The 19,610-nt window shown below is 50.0% G+C and overlaps 6 protein-coding genes across 6 annotated transcripts; 3 read left to right on the top strand and 3 right to left on the bottom strand.

Moving 5' to 3' along the window:
- Positions 1-210: 210 nt before the first annotated feature.
- Positions 211-1,469, bottom strand: BO79DRAFT_285535 (PQ-loop repeat-containing protein). Its single transcript, XM_025688364.1, has 3 exons — positions 1,309-1,469; positions 991-1,245; positions 211-926 (listed from the first exon to the last, which is right to left on the bottom strand). Exons 1-3 carry the CDS (start codon positions 1,344-1,346, stop codon positions 365-367), a joined length of 855 nt encoding a protein of 284 aa, XP_025542767.1. The 5' UTR covers positions 1,347-1,469; the 3' UTR covers positions 211-364.
- A 420-nt stretch (positions 1,470-1,889) lies between these two features.
- Positions 1,890-2,418, bottom strand: BO79DRAFT_252004 (uncharacterized protein; the record flags this gene model as incomplete). The annotated part of the gene is made up of 2 exons (XM_025685896.1): positions 1,890-1,958; positions 2,032-2,418. The coding sequence occupies 2 exons, from the start codon at positions 2,416-2,418 to the stop codon at positions 1,890-1,892; spliced, it is 456 nt and encodes a 151-aa protein (XP_025542768.1).
- Positions 2,419-3,620: 1,202 nt separating this feature from the next.
- BO79DRAFT_140103 (mutanase) lies at positions 3,621-7,944 on the top strand (the record flags this gene model as incomplete). Its single annotated transcript, XM_025678213.1, has 7 exons — positions 3,621-3,704; positions 3,778-4,204; positions 4,280-4,845; positions 4,987-5,214; positions 5,276-6,228; positions 6,286-7,453; positions 7,615-7,944. 7 exons carry the CDS (start codon positions 3,621-3,623, stop codon positions 7,942-7,944), a joined length of 3,756 nt encoding a protein of 1,251 aa, XP_025542769.1.
- A 2,511-nt stretch (positions 7,945-10,455) lies between these two features.
- BO79DRAFT_285536 (uncharacterized protein) lies at positions 10,456-13,995 on the top strand. The gene is made up of 5 exons (XM_025688365.1): positions 10,456-11,251; positions 11,307-11,984; positions 12,042-12,725; positions 12,783-13,232; positions 13,283-13,995. The coding sequence occupies exons 1-5, from the start codon at positions 10,637-10,639 to the stop codon at positions 13,868-13,870; spliced, it is 3,015 nt and encodes a 1,004-aa protein (XP_025542770.1). The 5' UTR covers positions 10,456-10,636; the 3' UTR covers positions 13,871-13,995.
- A 462-nt stretch (positions 13,996-14,457) lies between these two features.
- BO79DRAFT_207627 (putative tubulin-specific chaperone c) lies at positions 14,458-16,389 on the top strand. The gene is made up of 4 exons (XM_025682218.1): positions 14,458-14,854; positions 14,937-15,097; positions 15,147-15,869; positions 15,923-16,389. The coding sequence occupies exons 1-4, from the start codon at positions 14,734-14,736 to the stop codon at positions 16,127-16,129; spliced, it is 1,212 nt and encodes a 403-aa protein (XP_025542771.1). The 5' UTR covers positions 14,458-14,733; the 3' UTR covers positions 16,130-16,389.
- A 612-nt stretch (positions 16,390-17,001) lies between these two features.
- On the bottom strand, positions 17,002-19,494 carry BO79DRAFT_168022 (uncharacterized protein; the record flags this gene model as incomplete). Its single annotated transcript, XM_025679405.1, has 6 exons — positions 17,002-17,100; positions 17,149-17,366; positions 17,420-18,284; positions 18,331-18,536; positions 18,725-18,758; positions 18,924-19,494. 6 exons carry the CDS (start codon positions 19,492-19,494, stop codon positions 17,021-17,023), a joined length of 1,974 nt encoding a protein of 657 aa, XP_025542772.1. The 3' UTR covers positions 17,002-17,020.
- Positions 19,495-19,610: the final 116 nt, after the last annotated feature.

A 19,610-nucleotide genomic window follows, 5' to 3' on the forward strand; every position in this document is an offset into this window, starting at 1 on the left:
GTAGCATAATTCCTAGTATTATTACTACCCGACTTATTCTATATCATTCCTGCTACTTGAACATACTAGTGTATGTTTTAACTCTATCATAGCTTCAATATAAAAGAACTATTACTAGCCTTGACTAGCCTTAACTACAGCGTCAATAGACTGACATGCTTACGAAATAGAGAGAACTACAGGGGTATCTGTGCTATGAGATCATATTGTCTATTTTCGTTTCCCATACAAACCAGCGGACTGGGAATCTCTTTAGCTGCAATGGGAATTAAGTCTACAACTCAGCCATTGACTAAGAGAGACACCAAAAAACAAGGCCTTGGGAGCGGTGAATAACCGACAATGTACACATCAACCGGCTCAATCATCTCCTATTAGCCAGCAACGGTTCAGTCTCCCCATCCTCAGCCAACTGCCAGTGCTTCCTGTTCCTACACGCCAGCCACAGCAGAATCACCTGAACCAGCGCAAAGACCGCACAGTCCACAGCCGTCCAACCAACAGAAACATACCAGGTATACAGCGCAAACCACGATGCAAAAACATTCCAATCAGGATCGAGATATACAAACCGAAATGGCCAACTCAAAGCAAGAACCGTGAACACAACTGCTTGGATCGCAAGTCCTGGAAGACTCAAAGCTCGCGGCGGCGACACCCCCTTTAGCAATTTCGACGCCTGACAGAACACAGCGCTGAATAAAAGAAGTGTCATGACCGGGTTGACAAATATGAGATGTACACCACCCCAGAGAGCGAACTGCCACTCATTCTCGCTGGTGGGCGGATCCTCGCCTCTACGGGTTGTGAGGACCACGCATACTGACGGAACGACGGCTACGAGGAGGTAGGCAATGTATGATAAGGCCGCGGAGAGCTTGGCTCGGAAGGATGAGTCGGAGGGGTATCGCAGGCTTAGTGTAAATCTTTTTCAAGAGTTGGAGTCAGTACATGTTTCTCGAGTGGCAATGAATGCATATGTAAACTCACGTAAGGCCAGAAAGTATCCAGACAACAGTGATTTGAATCAGATTCATCCAGTCTCCTAAGGATCCGGGATTCTCCACAAACATATTCTGCTCTGCATCTGGGGTGTTGTTGTAGAGAAGCACAAGCAGAAACTGCTCTGTCGCACAGATGAGGTTTAAAAGTACATAGTTGATTGAAAGACCTGAGCTATTCTTGCTTTTCCAGAGGAGCTGCAGCTGGGGTAAAAATGAGAAGATGCTCAGACCCAGTAGGAAGCTGGTAGGATAGAGTCAGTGCTAAGACCTTCAGATGAGAGTTAAAACTATCCGAGTTACGCACATTCGGAGCCAAGAGGGGAGGAGTGATTTCGTGATCATCGCGATTTGATATAGTGGGGGATTGGGTCAAGAATCCGAGACGAATGATTAACATGAGGGGGGGCATAGGGTATTGAAAGAAATCATAAAATAGAATGAAGACTAACTATACAGTTATCGTACTGTGAGAAGGGTGACAGATTGGGAAGGAGAAGATTAAAATTGCGTGTGGGGCCTGACTGTAGGCCAGGTACCAGATCGAGTAAAGTCGAAAACTTAGGGATATTGTGTATAAATGATACTTTGCGTGGTAGGCTAGAAAAGGACATACTGTGATTGCTGCCTAATCTTGCTACATATTTCCTCCACTCATTTGAGCTAAGGGTCCAGGTCTCATCATAGTAGCAGCTTAGCTCCATCCACCTTTCTACCTGGCTGAATACTTATCCGCCACTAGGTTCAATTGATTCAACCATGCCCATGATAGTCCATAAAGGTCCACCCACGCGATAGTACCTACTACTTTGTAAGTAGTCCGAGTGTCTAGCTTATCTTGGCGTCGGCGGCCCGTTCGGTCTTTGTCCAGTCGCTTGCCAGAGAGCATCACCGATGGGAATGGTAGCGATGTTGAAGGTAATGCCCGTGTTGCTCTACTCCACGCTTGGAATGAGCCTTTATCAAGGGATACACAAGGCTAGCGTCAGCTTTGCTATCTCAATCGAATTGGGCTAAAGGTGAGTCTTACCACTCCGCTTGGACTTGCCGCAGCATCACTGCTAGCGGCAACTGCGACGGACGAAATTGGAAGATGCGAACTTGTTGATACGACAGCCTCAGACCATAGCCCTGCGGTTGGCTTTGGAATACAGCCGCCATACACGAAGCCCTTATTGGGTGCAATGGCTACTGCCGTCGCACGGTAAAGGTCACACTGGCTGGAATGTCCGATATAAGACCAGGCTTGGCATTTCATTGTTTGGCCACACCAATGTTCACACTCGCTTGCTGTTTCGATATGAAAGCTGTATGTGATGGGAGCGCTGCTGAACCAAGCAAATGTTTCGTTATGAACATTGGTCCAACACTCTGAAGTGGCCTCGGCGCCGAAAATGGCTATAGCAGCAGCAAGCATGAGAGAATGGATGAATAACATCGTAAGATATGGGATTACTGCTAGTATTAACGAAATAAAAGGAGAAGATCATGGTGGCACAGCCGAAAGAGAGCTGTCTAGCAGCATGAAATATATATCGTGAAAATTTCATTCATTACTAGACGATCGGTTATTTTTCACGTTTTGTCCGTTGAACCTTCACCAAGCTACAATTCTGTAATTTTACTACAGACACCCGAGGATTAGGAGTGCATGACTAGTAGTGAGCTAAAGAGCCACCTTTTAGATTAGAACCGCTCAGATAGTCATTTGCCCCTTTTGGAGCAGCCCTTCGAAAACTCGCATCGGTTTCTTTCGGCTACATTGCGGTGCAAATGTAATTACTAACAACGATGGTAGTTGTGAAACAATGCTAGTTCCTGCTCTACCGCTGGGCAACCTCTTAGTTCGCTACAAGAAAGCCAGCTACTGGAAGAGGCATTTTATATACGAACTTCTAAGAGTACCAGGTGCAAAGCATTATGCATTGGACTAATAAGAACACCTAACAACGAGGGGGGGAAATCCGAAATTTGTCCTCGAGCGTGACATCCTGTGAGAGCTGGAACCCTAGGAAATTAGTGCCACCGATTAGCAGGCAATTTTGGCTGGTGTGCTGAATTTGAATAATGATTCGGGTGAGGATCAAGTAATCTCTGCTTAGCCTAGCAAACTAGCAATGGGTCTAGGGATTTCGTCGAGCTTTCATCCACAAAGGTTATACGGATAGATACCTGTGCCACTACCAGTGTGGGTCTTCTTGTTTTGTATATGGCTCAAAGAGCGGATTGAGCTACGGAGCAAGTGTAATGAACGCACACACTAGTAGTCAAAGCTGTTCAGCCTTCGGAAGTCGAGACTGGAGGTTCGTATTATCTCTTATTCTCATACAGATTAGTGGATCTTCTGTTCAGTCCTTGTACGGAGGGTTTATAAAGATTATGTCGAACTATCTTTAACGAATAATTATATATAAATATGAATAGGACAGCTAGCTACCTAATCTTTCCATATTCGCCCCAGCCAACGGTTACTGTCAGTCTCTCTTTTGTCGTATAGTCCCTCCTTTATTACAAAACTTTTCTTGTCACCTCCTACTTCCTTGCTTTCTTTCCTTAAGATCTATTCTTTCCACTTTTTCTTCGATTTCTGATAGACTGCATACCGCTGCCCAACAGAGTATGAGGCTCCTTTCTCTCATTTGGTGGACCTCATGGCTCGTTCCAAGTCATGTGCGGGCAGCAGCTGTGTTTGCTCACTTTATGGTATGCCTATTGATCATAGTTACTTCTTGAAAGTTTTTCAATGAGGCTGCTGACCCTATATATTCAAATCCAGGTGGGGAATGTTCCTACATGGGATGCTGCCACTTGGGAAGACCACATGCTCGAAGCTATGGATGCTCATATTGATGCATTTGCACTCGACATTGCAAATGGTTGGTATGCCAACAATGCTTCGTTGGCTCTGGCATTTCAGGCTGCTGAGACTGCTGGATTTCAACTTTTCTTCTCCTTTGATTATGCCGGAAATGGATCGTGGGTGAACGAGGATGTGATCGCTCTCATCAGTCAGTACGGAGGATCAAGCGCTTATTACCACTACAATGATCATCCTTTTGTCTCTACATTCGAAGGTCCAGATAATGCTGAAGACTGGGTCACTATTAAAGCCCAAACAGGATGTTTCTTTATTCCTGATTGGTCTTCCCTGGGTGCCATACCGGCAGCAGCGGCAGCGGATGGAGTAGCTGATGCTTTATTCAGTAAGTAGCAGTGTTACCATTATATGATGACTGAGGTAAAAAGAAACTGATGTGATTGCACTCGGGCATTTGTAGGCTGGGCTGGCTGGCCATGGGGAGACTCGAATATGACTACATTCGTCGATGCCTCTTACATTGAGACGCTGAACAGTTCTGGAAAGCCTTACATGATGCCGGCTTCTCCATGGTTCTATACAAACATGCCTGGCTACGATAAAAATTGGCTTTGGCGGGGAGACGATACCTGGTATCAACGGTGGATACAAATATGGTTTCTCCAGCCTGAGTTTGTTGAGATCATTAGCTGGAATGACTATGGTGAGTCTCATTATATTGGTCCACTTGATAATAACTCCTACGGCTCATTTCCGACCGGCCGGGCTCCCTTCAACTATGCTGAGAATATGCCGCACGATGGCTGGCGAGAGCTTCTTCCTTATATGATTGATACGTATAAGAACGGACGAAGTCTTGTCAGTGAGGAGAAAATTGTGACCTGGTTTCGCACCTCTCTATCGAATGACTGTAATAAGCAGTGGACTACTGGAAATACTGCTTCGCAGTTACAAGAGGAATTTGCGCCTGATGAAGTTGCACAAGATCGCCTTTTTTTTACCGCTTTGCTTGCATCAAAAGCCGATGTTATTGTGCACTATAATGCACCTACAGACATCATTGAAGCTGACTGGGACTATTTGCCTCCTTCTCCAGAAGGACTTGGAGGTGTTGGTTTGTACCATGGAAGTGTCTCATTAAAACACGCAGAACGGGTCACAATTGAGCTTGTGCGTGATGGCACTACTTTCCTTACACTTACTCCTATTCAGAGTATTTCAGCAGATAACTGTGTCAATAATCTCACCAACTGGAATAGCTATGTTGCTGCTAGTGAAGGCCTAGAGGTGACGGCAGAATATGCTGCTTTCCATCTCGACCAGATGATCTGCACTGCTGGCTACAGCGTCGGTGAGTTTGACGAGATTTGTCAATTTACTTGCTCTTTGGGATACGTATGTGACGTCCTTTCATACTTTGCGCCATAAGTGAATCATCATACTAACCTTTATCAAGTGTCCAATTGGAGCTTGTGTCTGCACTAATCTGGGAGTAGTGACCACATTTCCGAATGCCACAGGAGAAGTGGGATACCCTGCTAACGGGGATGCCAATTGGGCTGGTCTCTGTACTTTCGCCTGTAACTTCGGCTATTGCCCCAGTCAACATTGTTCGGACAGTGTACAGCCTCAATGGGTACCAAGTGTGTCCCCTTTTACACCCTCCGCATGTGTGGCCGGCACTGGCGAGGGCAGTTTCTCAGGGCTCTGCAGCTATGCCTGCAATTATGGTTTTTGCCCTGAAAACCACTGCGAATGCACTGAAACTGGAGCACTAGTAACAGCTCCTGCGATTGTGAATGAGACTGGGGTCTCCCTGATTGGTTGGGACTCAGATTTGTGCAAATGGTCCTGTGAACGTGGATACTGTCCGGAAACCGCCTGTGCGCGTGCGGTGTTCAGATACCCGGATAACTCGTGCAGTGCCGCCCAAAAATCTACAATTGAACTTGAGATGACGAACGCGATTTCTATAGCTTCCTTTGCTGCTTCTGACTTTCAATCTGGTCCATATTATGAATCTTTCTTTCCGGACAGTGTGCGGACGAGCGCTTTCACCTCGAACGCCAAAACAGTGTTTGCGCGGTCCGCCAAGATGCTTTCTGGACAAGCAGAGCAGTCGAACGGCGAGCCGTATGAGTTGCTGATTACCTGCCATAACGTAAAACTTTGCACAAAGAAGACACAGCAGATGGTTGCATTCATGAATGATCAGCACCATACCATGAACTTCTGTGACCTGTTTTTCGTTGCAGACTCCGACCCAGACAGCAATGATAAGATCACGAGTACCGCCGCGAGGTTGGAACATTGTGGAACTTTGAACCTGCGCAAATGCTCTCGATCACGGGCCACAGTTATTGTACATGAGTCCATGCATACACGATATGTCATGAATCAAGCCGAGCCGTTGGTTCTTCCTATTATAGTAATACGCTACAACGTGAGCTAATGCTATCTCATCAGGGCTAATGATTATGCCTATGGCATCAATGGTTGCTTGAGCCTCGCAGCCAACACATTCACTCGAGCATGTCCTCTGTACCAGAATCTACCGTTGCTATGCCCAGATCCCACAACCGGCAAAGACGGGCACTGTGATGCAAAGTACACGGCGATGAACGCCGATTCATGGGCATTGACTGCTGCTGGGGCCTACTTTAGCGCCCAGTGTAGCCGAGAAATCCCTATCTCTAACGAAGTACCCACGACCGTCAACCTTGCCTCTCATTTATCCAAGCGAGACACAGGTAGCTCTGGTGCCTGTGACTTAATGGACGATTTCATTGTGTGGGACTACTATTACAGCACGGACCAGGTGACTGGCATCGTGCACTTTGGCGATTCCTTCGCGGCAGGTATGGGGACCGGGTCGACAGCTTGGACTTACTGCCGCTTGGGCAGTAGTAACTATGGCCAGCTGTTATATAACTACCTCGATAATGCCAGTCTTCCATTTGAAAACCTTGCCTGCTCGGGGGACACCACAACTGGGCTGGCGGGTAAGGTCAGCGCATGGAAGGGCACATCGAGCACGAATATTGGGACGTTGACGGTGGGCGGCAACGACGTCGACTTCAGCAACATCCTTTACTATTGTATTTTGGATCCAAACTGGCTAACCTGGGCCCCCTACAATCGGAAATGGTGCAATAATTACAAAACCAAGGCACGCAGCCTGATGGCCGACGGTAGCAACGATGGATTGCAATATAAACTCAAAGAGGCCTATCTGAGCATAGTGAACACGGCAACAAACGTGGACTTCAGGCTTTACGTGACAGGATACCCCCTCTTTTTCAACAACGAAACCAGCACCTGCGATTCATCCTCTTTTCACTACTGGTGGGGTGCATATAAAGGTCCCTGGGACTGGCGCATGGTGTACTTGACCACTGCGCTGAGAACCGAGATGAACGAACTGGTGCAACAGATGAACTCAGTGATAACAGCCGCCATAAGCGATGCCAACACTGCTCTCGGAAGCCCAAGAGTTGTGTACGTTGATGTCAAGTCCAAATTTGTCGGACACGAGTTCTGCGAAGAGGGTGTGAAAGAACCAGACCCCAGTCGCGATGAGACATACTTCTTCCTTAGCGGGTGGAACGATGTGATTATTGACAGTCAGGAGATGGTGAGTTTGTTCCTTCTGCATAACTTCTATTACAGAGAGGCGCTACTGCCACACGGGCCCTTTCCCTCACCTGCCTCTGACCCCTCTCCTACCTCTCCTACCTCTCCTACCTCTTCTATCTCTGTTACCTGACCTACCGTTGACTGAACCAAACTTTGAAGACCACGTCCGCCGTGATAGCCTCCGAGGTGGCCACCCTCATTGCAGATGGGCTCACTCTTCCCGACGCAAACACCTGTAACACCACACTGGGCACGGACCCAGACCCCTACGCGGTGGCCATGTGTCGAACAGCTCTCCGCATCGCTGGTGATCCGGAAGGACTTGAGGCTCAGAGTTTCGCCCAGGCCGAAACAGATATCGCCAACAAGAATTATTCGAGCCAGGATATACCATTGTACACGCCTGTCAGACAGATAAAATCCTTTCATCCTAGAAGCAACGGCATGCTTGCATTCCGTGATGCTGTCTTGGCGGCGCTTTACTTCTAGCAAGATTCATATGATCTTAAGACAAAGGAGCAGGAACTGGTTGAACGGTTGAATGGTATGTATGAATCTATCTAGGTTCCCAAGATGTTATGGGAAAGAACCAGCTGATGTCTAGCTAGAGAGAATGTCTCGACGTACGATGATCAAAAAGGGGAAGGTGTAGAAGGAACACATGACACTACCCGGCTGTATTAGGGGTGTCCAGGCTAGTTTAACCCTTGATAACGATGCTCAGTCTACTGAAGGTGTGAGAGAGTCACTTGTTCGGATTTATGGATCAGTCCAAACAAGTGTGAATAATACAAAACCTCGTGAACTGTGAGTTAGATTAATAGCGACTAGAGTGAATTAATGTCACGCACATATTTTGATGATCGTGATATATGATAATTACCTTTGCTTCATAGTACTAGTTAGCCGTAAGTTGGCCAACACATCTCAGCTTCGCCGCATGATGTCAATGCAGGAGTAAACATACCACGTCATTCTCTTCAGTGCTGAGCGCGTCATGGATATGACCTTATTTCTTACCCTAAACAGGTCTCATACGTTTCTGAAACTGAGTATGCTTTTTTCAGTACATATAGCTTTCAGCAGGCCTGTGTTCCTAGCAACTTGCATAGCTAAAGTTTTATCTAGCCGAGGGCGGTTCCACCATTTCCGAATGAGCTTAAGAAGAATCGAGTAAACTGATAATCGTAGCTGACTCCGTCCTAGCTGCAATATGATCGAGAAACACGTCTGACATATCTCTAGATGATGTTACACAATTGACGGATTTATGGGTGATTTGCCTGACACTACGGCAGAAGTAGACACAGAATAGTGGATGATCCTACGAAGCCTCGTGCACGATCTTTAGTGGGGCCCTGTCAAGAGAGGAACCACCAGTTGCTACTACTAGGGCGCTCGGGCCTAAGAACGGGGAACCGCCGGCGGTGGCAGTGCACGAGACGAGACCACCACTGCTACTGTGTACTCACTACTTAGGGCACAAACTCGATAGTCTCAGGCTCGGTGTACCTCGGTCTAGCTCAGCAAGGTGCAAACATGCTTTAGCGTCAGTTCTGATTTGGACGGCAACATGCTATGAGACAAGCCCTGGGGTTGAAACAGTCGGTCTTGCATGGACGGGTACTAGACTGCATGCATGTCAGACCGAGGGGTAGATAAAAAAAGAAAAGAAGAAGAAGGAGTAGAAAGAGAAGACGTGAAGTAATATAATGGTGGTTGTGGTTGGTAAGCACGATGGAGGAGGAAAGCCGACCGCGGCAGACTGACCAGAGTCAGACAGCAGCTGCTAGATTGGGCGGGGATTGACCATTCGGTGGTTGCCGCTAATTGTAGGCGAGACGGACGGGCCGTGGGGTCCAAAACAGTTATAACGGCGGTACTACCGGGACCAGCCTAGTCAGTAACCAAATCAGTTAGCAGGTAGTCGGATCTTTACCTAACTACCTACATGTCAGCGATGAGTAGACTAAAGACCGACAGAAGGGGGGAGAGACTCCTACCAGAAATGGTGCCTGGAAAAAAGACTGGGATGATGAGAGACATGGCGGGGTAACGAGCTGACTAGTGAGTAACAATTAGTTATTAGCAGTGACTAGAAGATAGTAAAGACTAGATACAGCTGTTAGTACGAGGTTCTAGTTTAGCTTAGGCTATTTGGCCCCCTCGTTGTGCCGCTCATCCTCTCAGGCACACCGTAAGCATTCTATGCATCCCAAGTCGGTCATTATCCCCATGCATCTAACCTGCCAGGATCATTGGACGAAGCAACAATAAAGTCATGCTTCGTGAAACATGCCCTGAAGCTTCCCTACGCAACGGAGTCAAGCGAAGGAGCCCTAAAGCGAGCCAGATCCCTCCCACTGCAATGATGGGGAGGAGAAGAACCAGGGACAGCAACTAGTCGCTCCGTCTAGTTGCAGCCTGGGGCCGGTACCTTACTGCTTTGGTCGCTCTCTCCACCCGCAATCCCTGTTCCCCGTCCCCATCCGTCTCCATCTCCTGCCAGGAATGATCTTCTCCGTTTCCACTCTTGCGCACACACTGCCTACCATCCCTCCTTCTCTACTGTGCTTCTGTCACATTCGATCCAGCCCGGACCATCGCTCATCAAAGTCCCAATGGGTCCCCCCCAAGCTATGACGGTTCCCACACTAGCCTCTCCAATAACAATCTTTCATTCTTTCAACTGTCGTTGGTTCTCCGATGGCTAACACCACCAATGCGTTACTAGCAAGGGATTACTTCTTAACTTATCATCAACCAACGAGGCTGGGGCGTCTGCAACCCCTCCCGTGTCCATGAGCGGGCCGGATGACTGGGTGACGGGCTGCTAGCAAATCAGCAAAGCGTGTAAGACAGACACGCAGCCTCGCATAAGCTGGCCACAAAAAATTCGAGGAGGGCTGCAGGTCACCGACATAAGGCATTTTCCTCCTAGTACGGCATGGTTGCTTTCCCCCCCCCAATCAGTCGGGGTCACCTGGCAGCAGCCGGGCACGGCGCCTCAACCTGCTTTCTTCCTTCTCCTCTTACTCTGAAACAACTTCTTCTTTGTCGCTGCGGCTCTCTGTCGATGATCGGATCTCCTTGTTGTGCCCTCCAAACCAGTCATCTGGTGATCGAACTTTAGTCTGCTCGCTCGCTCTTATGTCCGTGGCCTGCCATCCCGGTTCTCCCCATGTCACATCCGCTGGTGGCAGCCGTGTGGGAACAGCTGGGCCGCCGTGATCTTGCCCACATCCTACGCGAAATCATCGGAGAGCATGCGCTGGACATCGCGCTCTACCAACAGGATGCCAAGGCATCCGTTGAGCCTCTCACCCGCTCCGTCTTCTGGATCAAGACCATCTTCGACGCCCAGCGAACCTATCTTCAGGGTTTGAGCCATGTTCGCGACTGTCACCCTTACTTCCTGCCCTATCTGCTCCCCACCGAGACGATCTTCTCGGCTCTGATGTACCTAGTCAAAATCAAAGTCGAGCTCTTCCCCTCCCATAAATCGACCGATGGCGATTTCATTCGATACAGACTCCTCATCGCGCATACGCTACTCACCGGTATTCGAGTGCTCCTGTTGCGCGGGGAGGCGATTGATACCGACCGGAAGTTTCAATTTGAGCGAGCCATGAGAGCGGCCTGGAGGAACCCGGACCTTTCAAATGTCGAGCGCTTCCTGATTAGTGATTTTCTGCCCAAGGCCCTAACTAGTATTGGATCCCCAGATCTGTCAACGAGTCAGGCCTTCCTGTTGGACTGTGGAAAGCCCTATCTTCCTCCTTTCGCAACGGGTCTTGTGAGTGTTGTTGAAGAAACATGTTGTGATGGGACAGAAACTTACTGCTTCTTAGTATCCCCTTTCGGGCGCTCCAGAGAGGCTTATCACTGATCTTCTGACGAACGTGATGAAGAATGATGCTGATCAGTTGGTGTCCTTCTGTCTCTTATACGATATGCTTTGGGCAGTAGACTCCGCCATCATCCAGTGTCACATTGATCGCCGTCGGATTTCCCAAGAACAGGGCTACACCAGTCCGGCAGCATATAAAGTGGACGAGTCCTTCAATCAAGCACAGGAAATCAAGAAAAAGCTCACAAGGACGGTCCTGGCTGCCTTCGATGACGAGTTCAATACCGCGCCTCTTCGCATTTTCGCAACGATCATCTTGAGTCAAACTGCCGAAGAACACCCGCCCCTACAGACACGGAGGATTCGGGATACTTGGCATCAAATGGCTCCTATCCGGACTTCATGGGAGAAGGCATCTAGCCAGTTCGTGCGGTGGCTTATCAACCGCCGAGTGCAAATGTGGGATTGTAACGGGGAATTAGAAGCATTCTCTCATGATTATCAACAACACCTCACGCAGTGGTTGCAGAGCTCTTCTGCAGCCGAAGCCGATCCGAAACCTCAACCTAAGACTTCCCGCGTCAGCGCAGTCTACGTGGTCAACTGCCCTGCGGTGCATCCGGTTCCTGGACCACTACTGGAGGAAAGCTTAAAGGCCCATGACAAAGGTGCTTACGAGGTAGGAGCGGAATCCTGATGGTCCTGGTTGTGATTGTGCAGAGTTAACGTTGATTAGCAATTACAAGGGAGCCCCGAATTCCTGACGATGGATATCGACTGTCCTCTATGCCCAGGCAACAAGCGGGTTCAGCATGCTCGGATGATCGAGCCTCTTGAGCAGTTATCAGATGCCTTACATTTCTTCTCGGACTCGGAGGCAGAGCGGCGCCATTCTCTCCTTGATTCGACCTCGAGGGACACCACGTCCTGTTCCAGCTCTCTCAGTCACTCCACCAGTCAGTCCTCACGGCTTGAGTCCGACCCGTCAAAACGCCCGATTTCACCCAGCTCGAATCCAGCCCCGTTGTCGAAGGTAACGAGCAAGCAGGCTATCGCCACCACGACCGAAGTCTTCAGCCCGATCCTATCGCGGAGTAGGACGGACCAGTCACTTGACAGGCAAGCGATCAAAACCCTTTCACGCGACCTCAGAAATGTCAAGCTACCTTTTGGAGGCGGGGCATCGCTCTTCAGGAGGAACTCTGCCAGAGGACATCAGTTACCTCGTCAACCTCGGTTCTGCTTTTCGACCTCAGGAAGCTGTCTGCTGTTCTGGGGTGCAGGCAGCAACTGGGTGATGAGGTTCGAAACAAGCGTAGGGGACGGTAAAAAGCCCAAGGGTCACAAATATGATATTCCGGGTGTGCAACAAGCCGCGGCAGGAGACCAGCGGTGCGCTGTCCTGGCTTCTGTTGGACAGGTGTGTATTCACTTTCTATTGTTCTCGACTCCTTGAATTAGACACTGACAGACACAGCACTACGAGCTCGTCGTGTTCGAGAACGACAGCGATGTTCCTCAAGCGTACCTCACCATCGAAACAGAAAACCAGACCTTCCCCGTTACCTGCATGGTGATGTCACGCAACGATCGGTATGTTGCGTTCACCCTTCAAGACCAGGTTCGAGTATACGAGATATGCACACGAACTATCCAGAGAGTCTCGCTAGGTAGTGGCATGGATCGGTCGTCGGACTTTGGTCACCGGTCTGTGATGGGCGCGTCCCCCAATGCCAAGGGGACGGCATATCAGGGGAAGAGACAGGAGGCTATCATCGAGAGGAAGTTGCAATTTTCTCCAGATGGAAAACACTTCGCCATTGCCACCCATCTTGGAGACCACTATGCCTACGTCGACGTGTGGAACTGCACGTTTCAGCAATGGAGCATTGTCCCTGACAAGTCGAAGTCGCTCAAGCTTCCATCGGTATGTATCTTCGTTCTCCCCGAAAGAAATGTGCCACTAACTGTTCCTAGTGGACAAGCAACGACGGGGACTTTACGGGTGTGTTTTATGATGGGACACAGCATGCGGTTCTCCTGACGGCCTTCTTTGCGAAAGAATACCCCTCATTTTTCTCGATGTTGGATGACAAGACAACGAACGATACCTTTAGTACGCGAGTGGTGCATGCGGCGCAGTCCCCCTCCGGGACGCGATTCATTATAGCGAACGGGATGTGCGAAGTATACGTGGGTGATTCCAAGGCCAACGGGCGTCTTCAGCTTTCGCGGGTCAGGAAGGCTTCTTCCAAGATTAGCCCGTCTGTCTTCCGACCGGGACAACTGGCATTGTCCTTCCCTCAAGAAACCGAGGTGCTTGCCTTCTGGGTTAAGGCGGGCAAACTGGTGCTGAGGTCGGTCCGCATGCAAGACGGCATTGAGACGACCAGCGACTGTGATCTGCGATCTGATTTCGACCGACTAGTGGTTGAGCGGCCCATGGCAGCTGATTTCCATACTCAACGTCGACGGCATTCGTTGCTCTCGACCGAACTACTAGCCGAGATCGATGGTCTACCCTCTCTTCCGCGGCCCGATCTGCCAGAGCTATCGTCGACGTGATTCTGAAGGGAAAAATGAATGCTGGAGTCTGGCGGCTGACATTGGCGTTGGCGCTTTGGAATAAAAGGGCTACAATGCGCATTCTGGCTGTATGTGTGATGAGCTACTATATATTTTGATTTAATGTGCAATGAAATGTATGAAATGTATGAAATGTATGCTATCCATAATATACTACTTACTTTCTTCCATAATAATAATTTATGTCAATTCGGGAGTGGCCGCTGTCGTGGCCCGAAAGGGACTAGTGCGGGGACGCCAGCAACGCGGAGGGGGAGAATCGCCGAATTCCGAACGGCCCGATTAGTCGACGTCACCAACCATCTTCTGGGAGTCAATTACTCTCTCTCATAGCAGAACTGACCCAGTGAATTCTGGTCTCGTGCCACCACGAGCTGGACACGCTGCTTGTGCATGTCGTCCTAATCTACTGGGGTGGGTAATGCTGGATTCCCTTTGCTTCAATTCCGGGGTGTCCGGAGGTGGACCGGCGGGTGATCGACTCGGCATTGGCCATCGAAGCGCGCTTGCCCCTCTCTGTCTCCCCCCTATCGCTGGGGTGGACTGATGCCCTGTCGTGCATTGGACGTGAATAGCTAATCCTTCGTGTGTCTGGAGCTTTCTAGCAATTCTGCTCCCTTCAGCAAGGCAATATTCACCACATCCTGCCTATTCAGTCCCGAAAATTCAAGCTCCAACTTCTGCTGTCCCGGCTGCAAAAAAAGTGAAGCGAGCTCGGGTCGACGTCATCAATACATCCCATCCGCCCCGTTCTTCCAACCCCAGAACGTCGTCGACTTGCGGTCTTCTCGTCCTTTCCCCATCCTCTTATACTTTCTACCTTCATCTAAATTTTCGCCATTATGTCGATGCCTGAGTTCGACCCGGCCCGTCGGCCCTCTCAGTCCGAGAATCAAACCATTCTCAAGTCCGAAATCCCCTTGAAGGAACGGTTCTTCCGCTATTTTCAGCATGAGATCACCGGTATGATTGAGCTGATCCGGCTGATTACCTATGCTCTTCCTCTTTTCAGAAGAGAGGAATCTGACCCCTGTTCTTCCTGTAGCGCTCCAGGAACAGATGGATCGGCTGGCCGATACGTCGTTAGTGGGAGGTGAACGGACAGACGCAACCGATCACTGTCTGGCGGGCATTGCGCGCTTGTCCAACGAGGTCAAGGACGCAGCCAGCTACATCCCAACCTATGATCAGCGGATATATGCTGAGGTATACATCCTCGTGTCTTGAGTAGCGCTTGCCGTACTGACTTTTCCAGGCCATCAAAGCTCTGCAGGACAAACTCGTCGAGACTCGAGCTGCAGTCGAACCACGACCAAAGTTTAGCTTCAAGACCAAGAAGAATGCATCCGCCATTTCGCTGTCCGATGCAGCGCATCTCGCCGCTCAAGGTCGACGCAGTATTCCTGGGTTCCCCTCCCCTGACACATCTTCGGTCAGCTCGTCCGCGACACAAACCCCCATGTATCCGTCGACGCCTCTGAACGAGCCCGACAACCGCCTCCATCTACAAAGACCGGAGCTTGCTCCGACCTCTATCCCTGCATTCACAGTGGATGAAGATGAGGACAAACCCAAGTCAGACGTAGGGGGTGGATTTGCCGCAACGGCCGTGTCCTCAGTGTCTGTAAACAACCACCATAACCTGCACATCATGCTGCCGTCCTCAGGCTCGACCGCAACTGTGCCCGCGTCCATTACCCATCTGCGACACTGCGTAGTCGACATGTCCATTCCCACCGCCAACGGAAAGCCGTACACCAGTCTGACCATCAAGAGCGTTAAGGAGAGTCTCCTCGTCTGTGGCCAGATCAACGGCCCGGCCCATATCACTGGTGTAGAGAACAGCATTCTCGTGGTTGACTGTCGGCAATTCCGGATGCACAACTGCTCCAATGTGGATGTCTATCTCAGCTGTTCTAGCAACCCGATCATCGAGGACTGCAGCAATGTCCGATTCGGTCGGAAGCCCCGTGTTTACGTAGGTTTCCTCTTTAATCATGACCATGCTTCTACTGACGATGATAAATCTAGACGCTCGATCACGATCGCCCAGATGACGAAGATCACTGGAGCCAGGTCGAAGATTTCAAATGGATCAAGCCGGAACCCAGTCCCAACTGGAGCCTGCTGGATGCCGAAGACGCCGTGCCGGAAGAAGTCTGGGCGGAGATTGTGCCTGGTGGACCAGGCTGGTCGCTGGATGATATTCTACGTGCGATCAATATTTCATCTCATTAACTGAATGTTTGCCAGTAACGAGCTGAGGAGGGAGTTGGCGTCCGGTTTAATGAGTGTCATAGTTGCAATTACTGCATTATGAATGCGATGGGGACAAACAAGGTAAACATATTCTATGTACCGGACTGGGTTCCGCGATGCGAGTGTTGCTTCTGAAGTACTCTCTTCTCTTGAGTGGTGGTCAAGTTATGGCAGCTGGGTAAATATATCTGGTGTCGGACACCCCACGAATTCATTTATTAGTATTTATTAGTCTCCGCCTCTATGGTTCAATTTAAATACTAATCCACTTGACAGTGTCTTATGCTGAAAATTAGCTACTGGATAAATTTGAGTTGTCGCTGCATTTTAATGGTTGTGCTCATGATGGTGAAGGGCCGCGTCGGGTATCACCATGAAGTACCCGCAAAATATATTTATACAACTGCTTAGTAAGTACTAGTACCCTAGTAGCCACCACAATGCTACCAATCCATCACTCACCATCACACAACTCTTGCAGAACCTAAGTACCCCAGTCTAAAACCTCACTCTAAACATTACTTACACCTGATCATCAAGACCATACCCCGACCCATTTCGCATACCTGAACCGACGCGAAATCCATGAACCCTGCTAAGTAATAGAAGTGCTGCTCCCTTAGTTGTTAACTAATCCCAACTACTACCTCAAAAGACCGGATTTAGAGGAACTAAAGGGATACTAGTGCTGCAGGCGCGTGGGTGCTTCGCTGCATACAATTTGCTTGATAGGATGAATTAGCCAGAGCCGAGGGTCTAGTCCAGTGGCAATTAGTTCTCTACGTGCTCTGCAACAGGATACTACTAGGTTCGAGTCATGTCATTTCATTTCAATACTTATTTTGAGATTCGTCACTACTTTTTGAGCTTTCATTCGCCACTCCAGGTCGTCGGCACTTTGGGATAGTTCTTCGCATCCAATCCTAGATCTTCATAGATGGTGTCATCGCCTAAATAGAAGTTAGTCATCGGATCACAACATAGGCTTGGCAACTTACCACGTAGAGCTTCAATCCGCTCTTCATTCTCCTGTTCCAACTTCTCTAGTTCCTCGCCGGGCTGTGCTTCGTTGGCCTGTTTGTCGCCCTCTTCGGCTGTCGCGGCCTTGCCAAGGTCGTCGGTAGCCTCGCCGATCATCAGGAATTGTGCGTTGGGGTAGTCGATGAATTCTGGCTGCAATGGGACCCAACGGTAGTCGCCGAATTTTTCGCGCAGACTGGGATTTATTAGCGCAGCTCTTTGAAATGATCTGGGGCAGTTATAGTGTACCTTTCGGGATACTCGGGGTCCTTCTGAATCTGAGCATAGGATGGGCCAGGGTATTTAGGGTTCTTCGACTGGATGACCCAACTGCCTCGAGAATGCAAACCAAAGTCCTCCTGGATGGATCCGATAGTCTCCGGAATGGTCAAGACATAAGCCAAGTGAGACGCCCGAGTCGTAGATGTGATGGCGTAGACGCCCTCGGCAAACGGTCTGGCCTCGGGAACGGTTCGCTCACCACGGGTTGACGTTTCGTACGTATCGCCAGCAATGAAGGTCTCTTGGAGTGACTTCATACTCTGTCCAGCCTTTTCGACGAATCCCATGTCGCGTTCTTTACCAGAGGTGGGAAACTTCTTTTTGGGCAGCATCAACAGCCGGCACTTTGCACCAGGCTCCACAGAGCCCTGCTGTTGATTCAATGTGGCACCAATGGGTGTTGGTCGCAGCACCAGGAAGCTCCGGGCAACATCGCTAACGCTTTGCGGGTCGGTCACATTTACGCGCGGTCGGTAGAAGAAATAGATGATTCCCTTTTCGAGTACGTTTGATGCGACCTTCTCCTCCCGCTCCTGGGACGTCTTGACTCCGGCTTCGGCGCCGTCAGCAGCAGGAGCGGGCTTCTCCTCTTGCTTTGTCTCTGGCTCTGCCTCGCGCTTCTCCTCACTCTTTTCCTCCGGCTTCTCCTCTAGATCCTTTTCTGGCCTCTCCTCGGGGATTTCATCTGGCTTTGGTTGATCCTCAGCTTTGTCGGCGGGCTCAGCTGGTGCTGCTGCGGGCTCTTCATCGCTCTTCTGCGGTTCTTCTTCGGCAGGTTTCTCAGGTGCTTCTTCAGACTTCGACTCTGGCTTTTCCGGCTCTTCCGCACGTTCTGATCTCGTCAGCCCGAATTTCCATAGATCGACGGTACGCCATACCTTCTGTGGTCTTCACTTCTTCCTCGGTCGTCGGCTGCTGATTTTCCTCGGGCTTTACCTTGTCATCCTCCTTCTTTCCTTTCTTCGGTGCAGGGCCCTTGTCAGAGGTTTCCTTGCGCTTTGCGCCAGCAGGACCTCGGCTCTTGACATCCGGAGCAGCAGCAATGGCTTCCTTCGCCTTCTGAGCCGCTTGACGGGTGGACGTTCTAGTGGCGGCCATTGTAGCAATATGGCTCAACTTTGAGAATGATCAATAGGCCAATTGGGAATGTATGCACACAGGAACCGCGAGGAGAGATGAATGGGCGAGGGGCATGAACGATCGACTGGTGGTCGCCAATGGAAGTCGTTGAGATTCGCCGGAAATGGCGATGAGAACCCCGTGACGTCATACAGGGTCCAGCCCGTTCTGGCTAGTGCCGCGTCAACTACGTCACGTGTCACATATAGATTCGGAGAATTGGGGACGAAAGGATGAGCGTCAGTGTCAATCTCCCGCAATAATATCGCTCATTCATCTAGGTCCATTGCATCGGCATCAGTGTGACTGGAAGGCTGGGTTGCACTGTCATCTGTAGACGGAGACCTTGAACTGTAGCTCCCCGACGAGGTGGTTTCGCTGCTATCGTGCTGCCAGAACATCCCCGGGGACAAATGGTCCCTCGCGCATCTGCCTTTTCGGCGCCTCCTCTTGGGACCCTCATTGGACTCGTCACGCTGGGCATTGGGTATAGAGTCGGAAGATGACTGTCGGAATGGTCGAGATGAACCGGTTGCTGTCGCGGAAGGCTTTCTTTTCTTCCCCCTCGTCCGGCTAGCGCTTTGGTCTGAGTCGCACTGGAGCCCCTCCATCGAGTCCACCAGCTCTCCCTGCCAGATCTCTGAGTTGTCTCCAACAAGTAAACGTATCGCTGGTTTGTCTGCGGTCTGTCCTGCAGCCTCAGCAGGCTCATCGTCTGGCTCCTCAATAGAATACGGTAGGACTACATCCGCATTCGCCTCATGTTTGTGAATGGTTGGTGAATTACCTTCCAAAGGAACTGTATCTGCTCCAGACGAGATTCCCGGATCGCCTTGCGTGTTGCATGGTTGAGATGTAAAAGCTCTTGATCCATCGTGAGGTTGAAACGTAGGGGGGCTTTCACTTTCAAGAATTTCCGTCATCCTGAGTCAGCCAAAGTCCAAAAGAGCGAATCTTGTATGGACGAAATCGCCCTTCTGAAGGTTAGCTGCTGCTCTGTAGAGCGTGACGCAAACCGCGCATGCGTTGCGAAACGGAA

The sequence above is a fragment of the Aspergillus costaricaensis genome (genome assembly GCF_003184835.1).
Source record: "Aspergillus costaricaensis CBS 115574 unplaced genomic scaffold BO79scaffold_6, whole genome shotgun sequence".
NCBI lineage: Eukaryota > Fungi > Ascomycota > Eurotiomycetes > Eurotiales > Aspergillaceae > Aspergillus > Aspergillus costaricensis.